Consider the following 19229-nt stretch of genomic DNA (forward strand, 5'->3'; position numbering starts at 1 on the left):
TACTATATAGAGGGAGCAGAAATACAGTATTTCAAAAGAAAAACAAAAAGAAAAAAGAAATACAGTATGTCTCAGTCATGCCATAAATAGCACTTTCCTCTTTTTATTGGTACTGGGAATTGAACTCACAACCTTGCACCTGCCATGCAGGCACTTGTGCCACTGAGCTATACCTCTGGCCCTCCTCTTTTTAAAAAAATTTGGAAGTTAAATATGGTCAACAGCGTGACTTAAGAAGGCTCCAAAACTGAGTCTTACTTCTTGAGTCACTCACTTACCATGAAAGCCTATATACAAAACTTGAAGGACCATCTTAAATCCGGAGGGACCAGTTATCTCCTGTAGTGGTTGGTTGATTGTGTCAACTGGAGACATTTAGAATCTTAACTAAATGGGTTTAGCACCTCTACACCCAAGGGTATAAAGAAGACCCACCCTATGGTGGCTCAGCACCTGGAGATATAAAAGGGAAGGAGAAAGGACCAATGCATTCCATTCTTGGGAGAAGCTCCAGTCTTCACCTTTGGTTTGGACCTTGTCTCCTGGTTTCCAGTGTAGACTCTTCAGCCTTTCCATCGTAGAGCCTTCAGCCTTCTGTTGCAGACCCATTAGCCTGCTGGTGTGGACTTGCACAAGACAATAGGGTGAACTCCAGATCCTGGATTGAATCCTTCGGCCTCCAGTGTGTGGACATCCTCTGCACGCTTCCTCATCCAACTCTGTCATGGCAAGCCAATCTTGTTTCTTTTACATCTGTGTATTTCGTGTCATATCTTTCTCTCTAGTAAAACCCTAACAAATCTCCACAAATTGTATTCTTAAGCTTAGACAATATGCTGCTGTCAACAATATTCCAATGGATACATTAAGTAAAAATGGATACATTAAGCACTTGCTTAGGGGAGGATCCAAAAAAGAAACCAGGACAACTCAGAAAGCTGCCCTTGGTCTCTTGCCACTAAACAAAATTTCATAAGGTTTTACCATGAAGTTCAGGCTGGCCTTGAATTCACTATGTAGCCCAGATTTCCAACTCTCACCCATCCTCCTGCCTCAGCCTCCCAAGTGCTGGAGTTATCAGTGTGCATCACCACACCCAGCTTGAAGCAACTGTTAGCAAACATGATCACCTGATTCTTTTGAGCTTTTGGATCCCAGGAGCCACTGGTTCATTAGTCTGGCACTCAAATGCCTGCCTCTGTGACTCCTGGCAAACACCTGGTTAGTAACTGGTGCAGTGCTGAGGCAGAGGTGACAAGGCAACGGGGCCCTAGAGGGTGATGGCTCCCTGGCCACCTTCCCTTCTGAACACTGTAAATGTGGATTCCACTACTAAAAGCCTTGGAACTTATAAGCCAATTCTATCATCTCCTTTGGCTAAGGAACCCCAATTTTTCTGATGTATAAAATTTCCTTTTCAAAGTATAAGGAATCACAGGTGGTTATAATTTTACAACATTTTATTAGGAAACTAAGGCAAAACAACAGGATTCCAAAAAATTAAAATACAGAATTCTAATTTTGAATCTAAACATATAGGAAATCTACACCAAGAACTAAAGATCAGTTTACCATTATTACGGGTAAGGAGGAATGGCTGAAATGCATTCATAGCACTGGTTTCTTCTTCACTAGCCTCAGGCTCCTCCTTCTCTTTGCTGGGATGACAGAGTTGCCCTTATCTACGTGTCTACAGTCTGTAGCTTTAGAGGTGTCTCCACCTTCCTGCATAGTTCTCCTCCTTTCCTCAATAAATACCTGAGCTCCTACAACAAGCTTAGCCATGTGAACACAGAGATGAGTTCATCAGAGGTCCTGTACCAGCTTCAGGGAGCCAAGACACCAATAAATAATCAATAAATAAAAATCATTTTACACAAGGTATAAAGTCATACAGCATGAGTTTAGTATAGGTAAAATATAAAGCTAAGGACTGGGTGTGGTGGTACACACCTGTAATCCCGGTTATTCAGGAGGCTGAGGCAGGAGGATAGCAAGTCTGAGTCCAGCATGAACTACTCAGAGAGATCCTGTCTCAGAATAAGATACAAAAGGACTAGGGATGTAGTTGAGCATCCACAAGGCCCTGCACTGAAACAAATATGTGTATAAATAAACAAATAAACACACACAACGTAGGGACATTTCAGAGGAAAGACTACATTCAGCTAGTGACAGAGCAATGCTTCACGAGATAACATTTGGGTTGAGTGTAAACTGTTCTTTCCTAATATACGCTTCAAAGTGGTTCTATATACCACAGTCCAAGTTGTGGTGGTCTTCATTTCTGGAAAATCTTTTCAATACTAATTTAGCAAACTCCTTAGGTATCCATCTTTCAAACTGTTTATTTCGTAAGTTTTTTTTTTTTTTTTTTGTACCAGGAATCAAACTCAGGACCTCATACTTGCCAGGCAGGCACTGTACCACTAAGCTATATCCCCGACCCCTTTCTTCTTTCTCTTTCTTTCTTTCAACAGGGTGTCACTATGCAGTTCAGGCTGGCCTTGAACTCACTTTGCAGCCCAGGCTGGACTTGGAACTCACAGCAATCCTCCTGTCTCGGCCTCCAGAGTGCTGGGATTACAGGCGTGCACCACCACCACCACGTCCAGCCAAAACAATTTTTAAAAATACTGTAGTACTGTGAGTCTATGTAAACATCTGAAGACTTAATTATAATTTCTATAAGACTGAAAGTTTTATTATTTATGAAACTACATAGGAAATTATATCTAAAACTCAGAAGATTTCTAATCACTGAGCCATGATTTCAAATATGGAACGGGAAAAAACCTACCTGCTTCATGTGCTTTACCAAATCTGCATTCATACTTAATTGAGTAAGGGATGAAATAAATGGCTTAGCGTTCAAAGTCAAATGATGGAAAAACAATGGCAATGTGAAATCAGATCTAGTAGCCACAAAATTCCTTGTATGAAAAGTTTTAATTAAGGGCCAATGCGCATTACAGAATTTAAGTCTTAATATTTCTTCTTTCCTATGTAAACCCAGATTATGTGACGGCTTAACCCGAATATGACAGAAAACCGTAGTATGAGTAAGAACAACAGTAACGTCTGCCCCCTCTGCAGGCTTCGTTAGAGGATCAAAGGAAGCGCTCCCGGTTTCCCAAGGCAACACAAACCCAATGATGTTCCTGACCATGGCTGCAGCGGAAACACAACAAATGCCTTTCCTCCACAGCACTGCGCTTTCCGTAACACCGTTCTTTCCTTTACCCTCAATATCATTGTGAGGTAGTGAAGGGAGGGAGCAAGAATTCTCGATTCTGCAGATGAGAAACCTCCAGGTGAATTTTAGCGCAACGGTTCTGAACCTTGCTGGCATACTCAAAGCATCAGGAACTGTTTAAAAAAATCTTTGTGACCAGGTCATATCCCAGATCAACACCAGACTCTCCGGACATGGGACCTAAACCTACATAAAAAAACATTCCAATGTGACTCCCAAGCACAGCGAAGGTGAGAGCCACAGTGCAGGGGACTCACACCGATCTCCAGGTGCACTCTTCTACCCAACTGCTCTCCCGCACCAGTGGAAAAGAACCTCCTTGCACAGTGAGCAGTCTGCTTTAGTGACATGGAGAAGACAGCCACTCTCCATCTCCAGGGACAAATCCACTCATCATGTCACTCCTGATGCTCATGTCGTGAACATCCATTTTATAGAACTTGCAAGTGGGCAAAGAGGGAATTCAATGCTTTGACCTAAGAATGGCTTGTTGTTAAATATTTAGGCAATCACTGATCCTAGGTTCAATACAGAACAAATAACCATGTGTTTTTGTTTTCCAGTCAGAACCTTCGAGACGCGGTTACAAATGAATGTTTACTAACAAGACGCAACAGAAGTTACAACTCCTAGCAAAAGCTCTGGGAATTGGCCATACCACAACCTGAAAAGGCAACAAACACTTAAGAGGACTTGAACATTTTTTAACTAATCTTCACCCTAAACCAATTCTTTTTCTCAATCAAATTTTACACTGTGTCAAAATGAGTTGTTTTACCCCAAGAAAAGTCAACTTGTGTTAACTATGTTCTCTAATACATTTAATTTATAATTCACTGTATGAGTTTCATCTTGACATGGTTATCAAAAAGAATCTTTAGCTGGGCGTAATGGTGCATGCCTATAATCCCAGGGCTTGGGAGGCTGAGTCAGGAGGATCACCGCAGGTTCCAGTCCAGCCTGGGGTACATAATGAGTTCAAGGCCAGCCTAGACTGCACAGTGATATCCTGTCTCCAAAAAAAAAAAATCTTTAACAATTTTACCTTTTGAAAGGACATACCACATATACACAATAAATACTTGTAAACCTTTCAGGTAGCAAAAACAGATCTTTGTTCTATGGCTGAACTCTCCTGCTTCACAGGAGTACTGATAATTTTAATTCTCAAGGAAGAAGCTGTTTGCTGTCCCTAATTTTAATAAATTTAAAATAAAATATACATACGGCAGTATTTTAAAAAGTACAAAAAAATCTCACTTGCTTCCATCAATTCTTATGTGTCCCATCAATTCTTACGTGTCTGAAATGTATACTCTCAAACAAAAAGATGTTTCATTTTTCTTTTAACAAAAGAAAAATCTTGGCTCATGTGTTGGATTAATTCAAGAGTATTAATGAGTTAAATCTTATCAAATAGGAAGTAATATTAAACTCTTCTGCAATAAAACTTTCAAAATATTGCCACCTGAAGTTTTCAGCACAAGATGCTGGATCTCAAGTTCCTTGGGAGCGATGACTCAGAATGAGATTAAGGATGCTCTTAACCTGCGTCAGGCTGGCGCTGTTTCATCAGATGGGTGAGTAAACATTTTCTTGATTGCCCCAATGAAGAGTTGGAGGCTTAGGGTTTTACGTGATGTAAACAATGTGAAATTAAAGTTTTGATAATATGTACAGCACTATAAAGCTAGAAAATAAACCACTAGTGAACTCTCTAACAGCATTCATAGTGACGACATTTTCTGTTATAAGAACCTTTCTCAAAGGGCCAAAAAATAAAACTGGATACCAAGAGATGCACACATCTACTATTGTGTTTAGATCATCCTTACTGACACATATAATTAGAAATAGATTTGCTTTCCCTCAGGAGATTAAGGATTATTTACTATAATTTTGATTTTTAAAAAAACCAATAATGACAAGACTAAGAGCTATGGGAACTTAAGTCAAAAATAATACAAAATGAGCTAGTATGACATATCTTAAAATCTTCTTCTCTGTGGCTACCCTACTGTCCCCAAATGTTATTCTAATTTTGTACCATATAGTAGTTTTTAAGAAACTGAACTAGAACAAAGCAGCCCCTTTGTCTTTTTTCTTTACATTTTTTTACACACATGTTATATATACAATTTTTAAAATAGCTGCACAATTTTATTCCTCATTGTTAGAGAAGTGCAGTCCACGCAGACCATGCTTCTCAATATATTAACAATATTAAATAAACCCCAACCAGTTTCTTACTTTCCTAATGGGCACGCTGGCCGGCAAGGGGACTGGAGAAAGAGCAGGCAGCTGTGGACACAATCCATCTTCCTTCACAAGCACACCACCTTGGAAGCTTGCTATTTCTTTATCTTTTCCCTCTGATAGCATCTCTAACTCTCACCTTAAAGCAGGAAAGAACACACTGCTAGTTTTGAGACAAGACTCTGTTCCAATACGCACACGCCAACTGCCCACTCAACCAACTGCAACCCTGAGGATTTTTCTGGCCCAGTGAAAAGAGGAAACACCAAGGTGATCTCTGTTGTAGAGCTGCTTCTCCAGTTGACAACTTCATGTTTTTCGGGATGTTTCTTGGGCATGCACATATGACACTGTTACTTCATGATTCTACTTTGCACAAGTAGATTTCTTCTCCACTGTCCGTGATCCCAAGAAAGCCACTGTCATCCATCCAAAGGTTTTCCAAGGTAAACCAAAGTCACCTCTGTATTGCCATATACAGCAGAAACTGCTGGATATAAGCAGACCTTCGGAAGTCCTCGAAAGGCCACCCCCAGGAACTCATATCCACGTTCAAAAGCTAAAGTCTTATCCTCCATATCCAAGATGACTCGGATTCTTTCTCCTATCTGCAAACAGACAACAAAGGAGATTAGAAGAAAATCCACCAAGGGCACAGCTAGAACATGACATAAGTTAAGAAGCTGAATACACTATTAAAAGTAAATATCTTTTTTTTCTTTTTGGTACCAGGGATACAACTCACAACCTTGCGCTTACCAGGCGAGCCCTTGAGCTGCTGAGCTAAATCTCCAGCCTAAAAGTAAATTTATTAAAAGGTATTTAGAAGCATCAGAATGGAAACTTTCTGCTCAGGAAGGAACATCAAGAAGAGCACACATCATTTTCATCATGAATGTTTATTTTGGTCATGTTTTTTCTAAGATTCACATGAGATATACATTACTAACAATTTAAATGCTCTTCAAATTGTCCTCAGATTTAATTTACTCTTAGTTAAGGCTTTTCTGAAGGACATCAGCAGTAAAATTTATCTTGGTATATTTTACCAAAATGGTCATCCTAAATACCTCCTGTTTAGTGAGTACAGAATTTATGTTTAGACTGTACCTAAAAGAAAAAAAAAAGAATTTATGTTGTAGATGATGAAAAAGTTTTGGGTATAGAGAGCAGTTGATTGCTATACACACTGCAAATATATTTAATGTCATTTAATTTTACACATATAAATAGTTAATATATGATATGTATGTTTTATTACAGTAAAAATCACTGTAATAAAAAAAACATAGGCTTTAAAGTTTACAAACCAGTTCCACATACAATGTAGAATTTATGTAATTTTAAATAATCAAAGTTTAATATACTTAATCGAATAGTTGATTTGTGATCTATTGCTCTTTAAAGAACAGCAGTGCTAAACTAGGAACTTAAAATATTCAGTTCTTTTCATATTATAACAAGTAAGTAAAGAAACACGGAGGCTTCATCTTTATAGTTTGTGTCTATACAAAATGTTTTATCTGTATACTCCAAGGAAGAGTTTCAACTTTTCAAACAAAAATCAAAATGTAACACTTCCTGATTATGGTAACTTATGCTGTTGTCATTTACTTTCCTTCATTGTCTATCTTCTCACAAATCACTGCCAATATTTGGATCTTTTCCCCCTTTTGCCCAACTCATAGATTGAATCACACTTTATTTTATGGACCTGCCCTCATTACTGCTATCAACAAAATGCAAACAACAAGAAAATGGAAATTTAATACTAATATTTTGTTGAGTAATCATTTTGGGTTTTATTTGTATCTCCTCTTCATATCAAGCCCAGGAGACCTTCCTATTCACTGAAGACAAGACTAACAAGCAGAACTAGGGCCCGGGATTTAGCTCAGTGGCGTAAGCGCCTGCCTGGCAAGCTTGAGGTCATGAGTTTGATCCCCAGCACCAAAAAACAGAAAGAAGCAGAACTAATCCTGATGGAATTTACAATTCATCTCTGAGCACACAGCACACAGGGAGCAGGGGGCACAAAGCAGGGAGTCACACTAGCCTTGGGTGTCATCAGTAAATAGATCCTGGGAATGGCAGAGCCTCTGGAAACGATGAGAAGGAACACCAGAAGCAAGGGAATCACTGAAGAGCTGAGCTTCCAAATCTGAGAAAAAACTGCCAAAATCCTTGTGAGACCATAAGGATTACATGGGCAGGGGAAATTCCCACAGAACTAAGCTGAAAAGGTAGCAAAGCTGAAAAAACTAGCTTAAAAAAATAATCAAAGTCATCAGCTGCTGAGCCAGGGATTTAGCTCAGCAGATCAGTGCCTGTCTAGCAAGTCTGAAGTCCTGGGTTTGATTCCTGGTACCAAAAAATAAATGATTTATTTTTGGTACAGGAGCTTAAACTCATAACCTTGTGCTTGCCAGGCAGGCACTTACAATGCTGAGCTAAACCCCTAGCCCTAAATTAAATTCAAAAATAAATAAAAACGGTGGCTGCTGAACATCATTCAAGAGAGTTTATCCAGTTCAGTTCAGGCTATTTAACTGTCCACCACTGCAGGAAGTTATAATCTTCAGACACTAGTTTCTAGGCAAACAAAACACCCCAGAATAACTAGCAGGTGTTACCTATCTGCCCGGGTTTCAATTGAAAAAAAATCAGGAAAACAGGAGAGTGTATTTTGTATGGGATAACAGACTCTGAGGTGACTAAGTTGCATTTGGCAGAGTTCAAAGTAGCTATCATAAATATGTCTAAAGAATTAAGGAAAAAATACACTAATTATGAAATGAGCAAATGAGGAATCTCAATGGAAAAAAAAAAAAAAAAACCATAAAGGAAACCAAATAAAAAGGGGCCTGGGATTTAGCTCAGTGGTTCAAGCACTTGCCTGGTATGTGTGAGTTTGTGAGTTCAATCCCCGATGCAAAAAAAAAAAGAAACCAAATAAAAAGACTAAAATTCACTAGCCTAGTTGAGGGCAGAAGAATGATGCAATGAACTTGAAGAAATTATCTAAATTATCTAAAACAAAGAATACAAAGAAATAGCTGGCAGGTAGATTAACTTCAGAAGCTGAGTGATAAGAACACTCACTATCAAGCACAACACCAACAATCATATTAAATGTAAACAGACTAAACACTCTGCTATGATGTCTAGGTGGCCCACCAATCCTGGCACAGTCATGTTTGCGATTGGTTCGTTGTCTAGTGCTGGGACTGGCGGAGCTCACATGCAATATAAGGGAAGGAAGGAGGCCTGCTTCTTCCATCTTTTGCCCTTTGTGCTCTTGCTGTTTGTGGCCGCCATGAATGCTTGCTCCTCAGCCACACCACCGTGCCTTGGAGCCAGCTGAAAATAGATAAACCCCTGAAAACAGTAAGATAAAATAAATCTTCCTTTCCCTAATTTTGGGTGTCAGGTATTTTGTCTCCACAACGAGAGAAAAGTAACCAAAACACACTTCAAAAGGCAGAGGTTGTAAGGCTGGGTTAGATTTTAAAAAACCCAATTACATGTTATCCAGGGCTTCACTTTAAATATGAGACAGTCTGAAAGTAAAAATGAGAGTATGAAAGAGAATACTTTATAACTGTACGCCAAGAAAACTGGAGTGGGGCTGCGGATTCAGTTCAAGGGCTCTAACACTTCCCTGGTAAGTGCAAGGCCGTGAGTTTGATCCCTGGCACCAAAAAGGTGAAAGGAGAGAGAGAGAGAGAGAGAGACAGAGAGAGAGGCATGTGGGAGGAGAGAGTGGTGTGTGGGAGGGAGGGAGGGAGGGAAAGAAAAAGAAAGAAAGAGAGAGAACGATCATTTCATAACGATGAAAGAACTAATCAGGCAGAGAGATGTAACAGAAATGTACATGTACCTAATAACCCATCTGTTCACCTATGGAAAAACTGACAGGACTGAAAGGAGAGAGACAAACCTAGTCCGAGACTTCAATACTACTCTCTGTAACAATATAAAAGACTTGAACCTTACCAACCAATTGACCTAATTGTCATGAAGGTCATGAAGGGAATATTCCACCCAACAGAATACATTTTTTTAAGCACACATGGAACACTCATCAAAACAGACCACATGCTGACAATAAAACTAATTTCAATAAATTTAAAAGGACTGAAATCACAGTATGTTCTTTGAAAAACAAAAACTTCAGGACTTTTCACTATAAAATCATCACAGAGGTTGTGGTAGGACATTATCTTCAGTGATTATTAAATGCAGACACTCTCTGTAGAGTGTCTACAGAGTCTAAAAGGACACTTGAGGAAAGGACTCCATGAAACAAAATCTTTCCAGTTTTTGGGTGTTTTGTTTTGTTGCCTTTTTGATACAGGGTCTCATTACACAGTTCAGGCTGGCCTTGAGCTCACTTTGTAGCCCAGGCTGGTCTCGAACTCACAATGATTTTCCTGTCTCAGCCTCCAGAGTGCTGGGATTACAGGCATGAGCCATCAGGCCCAGCTCCTTCCAGTTTTTCTATTTCAGGAAATGGAATATATTATTTCTACTTTAGAATGCCTAATGAGATTATCATTGAGGGCACATATTTCTAAATACATGCAGCTCCTCTTAAGACTTCTAATGTCTTACCAAATTGTGTTTTACACTCTGCCAATACTATGGCAATCGTTCTTTTAGAAATAGGAATTATAATTTTGATTTGAGATGCAAATGAGTATGACTTAAGACAAAAATAATTAAAAAATGCAACAGTTTGCCTGAACTTGCCTGTCTTTATAGCAACTGTTAAATCCACAACGATTAATAAGCAATACAGAGTGAGCATGCATATTATATAACACAGGTACATTTGCTGGGGTAAAGAATCTAGTAAAAAAGATTTACTAGCGGCACAACACAGGAAACAATCTCAAGCAATAGCTGGCAAACTACAATTCCTGGACCAAATCTAAAATAATAAGCCCTCAAAATAAGCACAACCATGTTCATTTACTCATATAGCATAAATATCTGATTTCATCCTGTAACGACAGAGTTTAAAGTTGTGACAGAGACCATATGAGCTGCAAAGCCTAAAACATTTACTTTCTGGTCCACACAGAAAGTTGCCAATCATTGATGTGGAGCAAAAATGGGCTCTCAAGGTCAAATACACATTAGGAAAGAGATACTGAGATACACCACGTACTATTCACAATCCACAAAACAACAGCCAAATCATAGACACTACATAAATATTTGTAAATTTAAAACAAATGAGCTGTGACTGGATAAAGGCCCACGGCTGAGCAGACCCAGTCTCTCACCTGGTATTTTGGTGCATTGTTGCACTGTGGGAAGCTGCCATTGACTTCCCCGTTATGTAGTAAATTATTGTCCACCAGATTCCAGCCCCAGCTCTGGTCGTCACTGCCCAACAATGCCACGTAACCTTGGCACTGCATGGGGGCCCGCTTCGTGGCAATTCCAATCACTGCCACAGTGCCTAAAGGGCCCTCCCACCATACTTCCCACGCGTGGCGGCCCTCACTGAAACCGATCTTGGTCCTTGCACCATCAGTGCTCTGAGCGATGGGGTTTCGATGTAAGGTAAAGCCATTCTTCTTAATATAAACATTCCTGGAGCAGTCATTAGTGCTGAAGGCATGTTGGAAAGCACGTACCTGAAGAGGAGAAACAAACCAGAGGAAAAACTTGATTTGTCTTAAATATTAAATAGTATTTAAATTTCAGACATGTTTTTAAACAATGGAATTATATATTTTTAAGTAATACATTAAGTATTTCCTTATAATGAATGGCTAAAGTTTCATGATGGGCTACTAACCAAAAATATTATGTAACAATTAAAAATAACTCCTGGCTGAACCCAGGCATGATGGCACACACCCATAAGTCCAGGTGCTGGGGCAGGGCCGAGGAGGGGGTTGCTGAGGCAGGAGACAACCACTTGAACTAGGAATTCAAAACCAGCTGGGGCAACATACTGCGTCTATGCCTTACCAAAGAAACAAACTGTCAACATTCTTATCACTGACCAAATTCTAAACTGTACTGTAATTCTCCAAACAAACAAGTCATTAAAGAGTCAGGCAGAGTGGCTCACATCTACAATTCCAATGCTCAGGAGGATTGCCACGAACTGAAGGCCAGTCTGGGTGACACAGTGAGGTCAAGGCCAACCTAAACTACATAGTAAGACCCTATTTCAAAGGAATAAAAACACAAACAAACAAACACTTTCAGAGATATATAAAAGAATCCTTGTATTTTATAGATAATCCTGAAATGTTTATAGCTGAAACAATGACATGCAGGAACTATTTGGAAATATCCAGTGGAAGTGTAAGGGTGAATGTGAAACCACATTTGTCTTGAGTCATTGATAATTTTATATCAAAGAGAAAATGCTTTTTTCATAATGGCAATGCTATTATCATTAAGAACTGTATTTGAGGGCTGGGGATTTAGCTCCGCACTATAAGTGTCTGCCTGGCAAGTGCACAGTATTGAGCTTGATACCTGGTACCAGGATAAAGGAAAAAAAAAAAAAACTATTTTGAGATTAGGTATGTAGCTCAGTGTGGCACACTTTCCTAGCATGTGCAAGGTCCTAGGTGGCAAACCTATGGTTACTTATGCCAAGTTTCTCCAGTATCTCTCCAGCAGCCAAGTACTGGACATTCAGGTTTAATTACAGCACTGGCACTTTGCAATAAATAAGTGGGCTTGGGTTTGCAGTTTGGGTAGTCTCTAAAAGGTTTGCCATCACCGCCCACACTGTGTTTGTTTCAGTGACTACCCTTCCTCTACCTCCTCAAATTCTCCAAGCTCAGTCCTTCATCCTAAATTATTCCCAGAGCTGTCTAAGACACCACCACCTTTACTGCATCTTTTCCCTATTAATCATCTTTTAGCAATTTCATAATTAGTACCATAATCAAATGTACATTCTTCTGCCTAGTTCCAAAGCCCTCCAGATTGTTTTCCTCCTATTTCCTTTTCTACCTTCCTGTGTGTTGTGTTGTATCTGCTTCCCTCTTCCCACACATCTTCCAATACCGCCTCCATGATTCTATTATTAATCAGAGCCACCCAACCCCATTCATTTCTCTCGAATCCTGCCCCACCACTGTCTGCACCATGCAACACTTAATTATACAGAGATCATCTTCTAACATACCTCAAACCACTTCTAGTAAAATGAATACACACTGGAGGGAAAAAAACTAATTAAAGGAAACTGTAGGAGACATGGAGGACAGAAGAACACGGTAAACACCACCATGGGAATGAAAACAGTAAAATTCAGGCAGAGAACATAAACTGCAGAGGTAAAAGGTGGGAGGAGAAAATCTATGGACTAAAATAGCCTTTTGAGACATATCAGCTGTTTGCTGCAGGTATCTTTGTAGACCTTGATTAAACTAACTATAAATTTAAAATACAGCATTTGATATTTACCAGACAACTTAAAATTAGAATACTGTATTTGTTTTTGTTTTTTGAAACAGGGTCTCCTTATGTAGTTCCAGCTGGTCCTAATCTATGTAGTCCAGGCTGGCCTTGAACTTGTGGCAATTTTCCTGACTCACCCTCCTGAGTGCTGAGATTACAGGCATATGCCACCATGCCTGGCCAGAGCACTATCTGTTTTATTTCATTATCTTTTTAGGTTTTGTGTGTGTGTGTGTGTGTATGTGTGAGACAGGGTCTCGTTATGTAGTCCAGGTTTACTATGAACACACTATGCAGTCCAAATTGCCCTTGAACTCACAGCACACCTCCTGCTTCAGCCTCCTGTGTGTTGGGATTACAGTCGTGTGCTATCACACCCAGCAAGAACACTGTATATTATATATTAAGAAATTACTTTCTTTTAGAAGTGATAGTAGAATTATGATTATAAGTGCTTTAGAAACTAACACTGAGAAATTCAGATGAAATAGAAAAATATCAAATTAATAAAAAAAAACAATCTTTAATTTCTGTCTCAGGCTCATGAACAACTTGGATTTTATGCTATTGCAAACAGCTTTAAGACCTAGCTTTGCATCTAAGTCTAAAATTTAAGAGAACTAGATGACAGGTATGTCTGGAACTAATCCCACTGGTGACATGTAAAACATGAATTTATAAAAGAAAATTTCTGAGGCTTGGACTGTGGCTAAGTAGTAGAGTATATAATAGGTATGTACATGACACTGGGTTTGATCCACAGCAAAAAATTTTAAAAAACTTTTGTTCTTTAATTTTAGGAAGAAAAATGAAAACTCCCAAATAAAATAATGAACTACAAATACACTTTTTCTTCCTTCCTTCTTCTTTTTTTTTCTTTGGAGACAAGGTCTCACTATATCATTCAGGCTGGCCGCAAGCTCACAAGGAGCCTCCCAAGTGCACCACACCTGACCACTTTCCAGTTTGATATTATTCCAAATCTGTTTCCATCCTTTTGTCACCTAGGCTTTTGTCACCTTGGAAATTCTATTTGACTCTGCCTTCTTCTTTACCCCTCTCACCCAGTCTGCTGCCCACCTTAGGATCTGCTCTCTGTGACAGCTCTCCATTCACCCTTTCTCTCCAGTACAGGCACTGACCTCTGCTCATTCACCTTTATGGTGCTCTTTCCTTACTTATTTATTGGTTTTTTGAGACAGGGTCTCTCTCACTTTATAGTTTAGGCTGGCCCTTAATTCACTGCGTAGCCCTGGCTAGCCTTGAACCTGTGGCAATCCTCCCACTTCACTCTCGGAGCACAGGAATTACAGGCATGCATCACCATATCCTACTAGTCTAATCTTTTATTTTATTTTATTTTATTTTATTTTATTTAAGGAGAAAAGAAAAAAAAAACAGTGAAAGGGTACAAGTTATATAGATTTACGAGGCAAAAAAATGAACAGTAGGAAATCACTAGTTAATGGATTACATATTGCCATCTTAGAATTAATTGTTCAAGTCACAAAATTAAAGCTTGTAGAGTGGACATTCCAACAATGATACTGCAAACAGTTCTGTTCAATGATCCAATAAAACTCTGTGATATCATTTTCTATCTTATACACTTAAATATACATGCAGTTATATAGTTTAGAGCACTTTCTTTTCCTCTCTTTTGTACAATGACTATTACACATTTTGGGTTTCATTGCTCCCACGGTTCTTATTGCTTTTTTGGAAGAGAGTAAAACCAAATGTGACATAACAGAACAGAAGTGGTCAAGTCAAAAGGGTGGACATAATAGATAATGTAAAAACATAATACAAGGTGATCAAATAGTCTAATCTTTTAAAAGTACAACTTATACTCTGTCACTCCTGTTTAAACTTTTGCTTTGTTTTTTTTTTCCCAACTATAAAACAAAGTCCAGCTGGGCATGGTGGCACAGCCTGTAATCCCAGCACTCAGGAGGCTAAGACAGGAAGATTGCTGTGAGTTCAAGACCAGCCTGAACTACATAGTGAGACCATGTCTCAAAACAAACAACAAAAAGCCCAACCCAAACCAAATAAAGTTCAAACAGCAGACTGATGACTGCATTTCTTTCTTTCTTTTTTTTTTTTTTTTTGGTCTTTTTCCTTTTTATCGGTACCAGGGATTGAACTCACGACTGTCTGCTTGCAAGGCAGGCGCTTATGCCGCTGAGCTAAATCCTCAGCCCCCGATGACTGCATTTCAAAAGCTCCTCCATGAAGTATCTAGTTCCTATTTACCTTTACCACTGTATTTCCCACTATTTCTCTCCATTTCACCTAACTAAACTGAATATATATTCTCCCCTGCAGTGCTGAGCATCAAACCCAAGGTCTTGCACATGCTAGGCCCTCTACCACTCACCTTCACACTCGGCCCCGTTTTATATCTTTAGCCTTTGAGCATCCTAAGAGCTGCCAATTTGAAACCTTTGATATCTCAAAAATACTATAAATTGTACTGTACAATCAAACTCACTGCCATTCCTCTAAAAGTGTAGCCCAACTGATCCCTGCATTATGCAACCTAGATACCTAGGAGCCATCCTTAACACCTCCCTCTTTCTCATTTGTGTCAAATCTATTACTAAACTGTGAGGCTTTTACTTCTTAAACCTGTCAACTTGTATCCATCTCCTTCACTATCTGCTAATTAAACATTCCTAATTTCGAAGGTCCTCCCCAACCTGTTCTCCCGGCTGAAATCAGAAATAAGCTCTTTAAAATGCAAAATAAACATCACCAGGTCCCATATCCTTAAGTCCCTCTTCCCACTTATCTCAAACCAGCACCACCTTTGCTCTCTATGCTCCAGCCCACTATATATTTCTGCTCCTCATCCGTGTTGTGTTCCCTTCCAAAAGGCTCTTCTCTTTACCCTTGGCCTCTTTATCCTTATTCTTCATGTGTAACTTATATCTTATAAGAAAGCTTTCCCCGCCTGCCTAGCAAGCATGAGGTCTTGAGTTGGATTCCCAAAACAACAGCAGCAGCAACAAACCCAAAGCAAGCAAGGTAGTTAGCTTTCCCTGATCTCCCTATTCGGGTCAAATCCTTTACTACTGACACCATGTATCTCTCCTTCCAAGCAGTTTTCAGCTGCTGGTTCACACTGTAAAACACAGGAATTTAACCCAAGGCATCCATGAGTCTGGTTTTCATTCACCAATACCTCTGCAAAACTGAGCATGGGGCCTTTGCTTTCCTCTTGTTCTGGTTAGAGTACTTCCTCTTTATAAAATGCTCAAATCTAGCCCAAAGGATGGCACACACCTGTAAACCTAGCCCTCAGAGACTCAGGAGGCTGCACTAGCCTGGGCTACACAGTGAGTTCAAGGCCAGCCTGAATTAGAGAGCCCTGTCTCAAAAATGTTCACATCTACCTCATCTTTAAAATTCAACTCAATACAAACTCAATCTCAAACCATTTCTAATTTTCTATTCAATGATATCCTCCTTTCATTGAGTTTCTAGTATACTTTTTGTCTCTAACAGCAAGAAGCAATGTATACCATGCATTACAGTTATTTCAATACATTTTTTACACCTTTACTAAACTGGACTTCTCTATTAGCCTGCCCCCATTTGAATTAATCCTTTCACTACTAAGATATTAAAAAAAAGATCCCATGAGAATGAACTGTGATTAGAACAAGTCTTTGTAGTAGTACACAATTAGTATTATATATAGAATAGAAAGGTAAACAAACCATTAAAAATTTAAAGCGAAACTATCTCTGGGAGGACGGAAACCAGATTCCTCCAAGAAAAGGAACTGAACAGGTGAAGGAGAGGGGCAAAGGGAGACATTTTGCTTTACATCATTTTTGAGAAGACATTCCTTTTATTGGTGGAGACTCAACTCATGACCTTGTACTTGGTGGGCAGGTGCTGTGCTGCTCAGTTATATGCCCAATTCCTATTTTACATTATTTTGCTTCTGTTGAAACTTGACTCACACAGACACATTATCTATAACACATCACATGAATCTTGACTTGTGAGCATATCTATTTCAAAATGAATTACAAGTCCACTTAAAATGAGCAAAACTAGGGGCTGGGGATTTAGCTCAGCGGCATAAGCACCTGCCTTGCAAGCAGGCGGTCCTGAGTTCGATCCCCGGTACCGATAAAAAAAGAAAAAGACAAAAAAAAAAAAATAGCAAAACTAATAAACTTTATGGTAAATTTTTAATTTAAAAAATTTAAAAACTTAGTGGTCGGGTGTGTAGCTCAGCAGCATAAGTGTCTACCTGGCTAGTGCGAGGTTGTGAGTTCAATCTCTGGTACAAAAAAACAAACAAAACTTAAACCCACACATTTATTAGGCAAAGTAGGACAAAACTGCAGTTTTCTGCATTGTCCTAAGAAAGTTCTTACTGATACTATGCATGAATATTGTCCTAGTAAATGTTGTTTCACTTAATTAAAAAACAATTTTTGATAGTTGGTATACTTAATAATGATGCTCTTTATCTTTTATATTTCTTTCCCAGTTTTTTTTGGGGGGGAGTCGTATGTGTGTGTGTGTGTGTGTGTGTGTTACTGAAGATTTAACTGAGGATTTCTGCGCATCCCAAGCAGACACTCTACCACTATCCCCAGCGTTTTTATTTTATTGACCCAGGGCCTTACTATTGAGTCTCAAACTTGTGATCCCCCTGCCTCAACCTCTCAAGTGGTGGGGGTTACTTGTTTTAATATAGAAAAGTACATCTATTTCGCGCAGAAAAAGATTTACTTACTTTGACCCTCACTGGCATGCTTCCCCTTTTTTTTTTCTCTCTCTCTCTCTCACTCTTTTTTTTTAACCACACTGCAGGTGAGACTTTATCCTTTCTCTTACAAGGTCTTGGTAACTGCTATCCTGTAGAGCTGTTGCTAACTTAACCTAAGCAGTGGCCTTTGTTTACAAGTCTTGGAGAAAGGATTCTCTCAACCCTACCACAACCTGTTACTTGGCAATTTTGATTTTGGGAGAGGAAATATCGACAAGAATCTGAGAAACAGAAAGCAGCAAGATTGGAATCAGCACATGTGATGACAAATACAACAGAGGAGAACTATCATCAAGGTAAAACTATTAAAAAGTTAGCAAGGAAGTCGCCAGTAACAGTAGCACAAGGCAGGATTATGACAGTTATACGGTGTCGGTGGGAGGACGTTCTATGAAAGCCTGTATCTGAAAGTTTTAGCAGAATGACCAAGACTACACTCCCTTGTAAGCCTGAAATACAGTGAAGGGAACTTAGGCGGAAATATGTTTTTAAAAATGAGATAAATCAGAGATTAGAAAAGGCGAAGCAAATGCAAAATCTCAGAAACTAAATCCACATTAAGGCAGCCGCGATGATGTAATGTAATAAAAGTCTATGTGGAGGCCGGGGAGGAAAACACAAAAGTACAGTATTAAAATGCCCAAGACCCGGTGCTCCGTCTTTAACGACTGTTGAAAGTAGACCGAGAGCTGGGAACCAGCGATGGGCAAACACCTGGTCTTTTTTAAAAGTGGATCACGGAAGTGGGGAGGGTTAAGGAGCAGAACTTTCATCCAAAGGAAAGAGAATCTTTATGAAGGGGGAGCGAGAAGGGCACTGACTGGTGGAAAGGCGGGATGGCGAGCCGAGGCGTTAAACCCAAAGGCTTGCAGGAGACGCACAGAGCGCGCTCGGCGGCCGGACTCCCTCACCTTGGCCTTGTAGCTGGGCAGGTTGCAGAGGATGTCCGTGCGTAGAGCTTCCTCGGCCAGGCTGCGGGCGCACAGGCTCCGCCACACCTCGCTATTCTCGTCGCCGTGCAGGCAGCGGTACCAGTGCTTGCACACCAGCGCGCAACTCCGCAGCTCCGACAGCTCCAGGTAGGAGAACACCAACTCCAGCACCCGGCTGGGCAGTCGGCCGCCGGGCCCCCCCGACGCCCCGGCCCCGGAGCCCGCGCCCGCGCCGCCACAGCTCGCGCCGCCCGAGGCTGCCCCGGCCCCCGGGCCCGGCGCCGCCATCCTTCACCAGCGGGCCCGAGGGCCGCTGCTGCCGCCGCCGTCGCCGCCGTCCACCGTCTTGGCTCCGGAGGAGGCCAAGCTTTGCCTCAAAATTCTCCGCAGCTCGCGCACCGCGCCTTTCAGAGCCAGCGGCTAGCGCTCCACCACTCCCGCCCCTGCCCCGGGGCGTCTGCCACGCGCCCCGCCTCACTGAGGGCAGACGCCCGGGCGCACCGGCGTCCTCAGCCCCTCCCCCGCAGCTCAGCGCGACCGCTGG

General features: G+C 40.4%; 1 protein-coding gene across 1 annotated transcript; it reads right to left on the reverse strand.

Annotated features, from left to right (window-relative positions):
- Positions 1-1442: 1442 nt before the first annotated feature.
- On the reverse strand, positions 1443-19195 carry Fbxo45 (F-box protein 45). The gene is made up of 3 exons (XM_003477106.5): positions 18665-19195; positions 10804-11160; positions 1443-6120 (listed from the first exon to the last, which is right to left on the reverse strand). Exons 1-3 carry the CDS (start codon positions 18971-18973, stop codon positions 5935-5937), a joined length of 852 nt encoding a protein of 283 aa, XP_003477154.2. The 5' UTR covers positions 18974-19195; the 3' UTR covers positions 1443-5934.
- Positions 19196-19229: the final 34 nt, after the last annotated feature.

The sequence above is a fragment of the Cavia porcellus genome, unplaced genomic scaffold (assembly GCF_034190915.1).
Source record: "Cavia porcellus strain 051 isolate PalLab524CR breed Dunkin Hartley unplaced genomic scaffold, mCavPor4.1 scaffold_14, whole genome shotgun sequence".
Taxonomy (NCBI): Eukaryota; Metazoa; Chordata; class Mammalia; order Rodentia; family Caviidae; genus Cavia; species Cavia porcellus.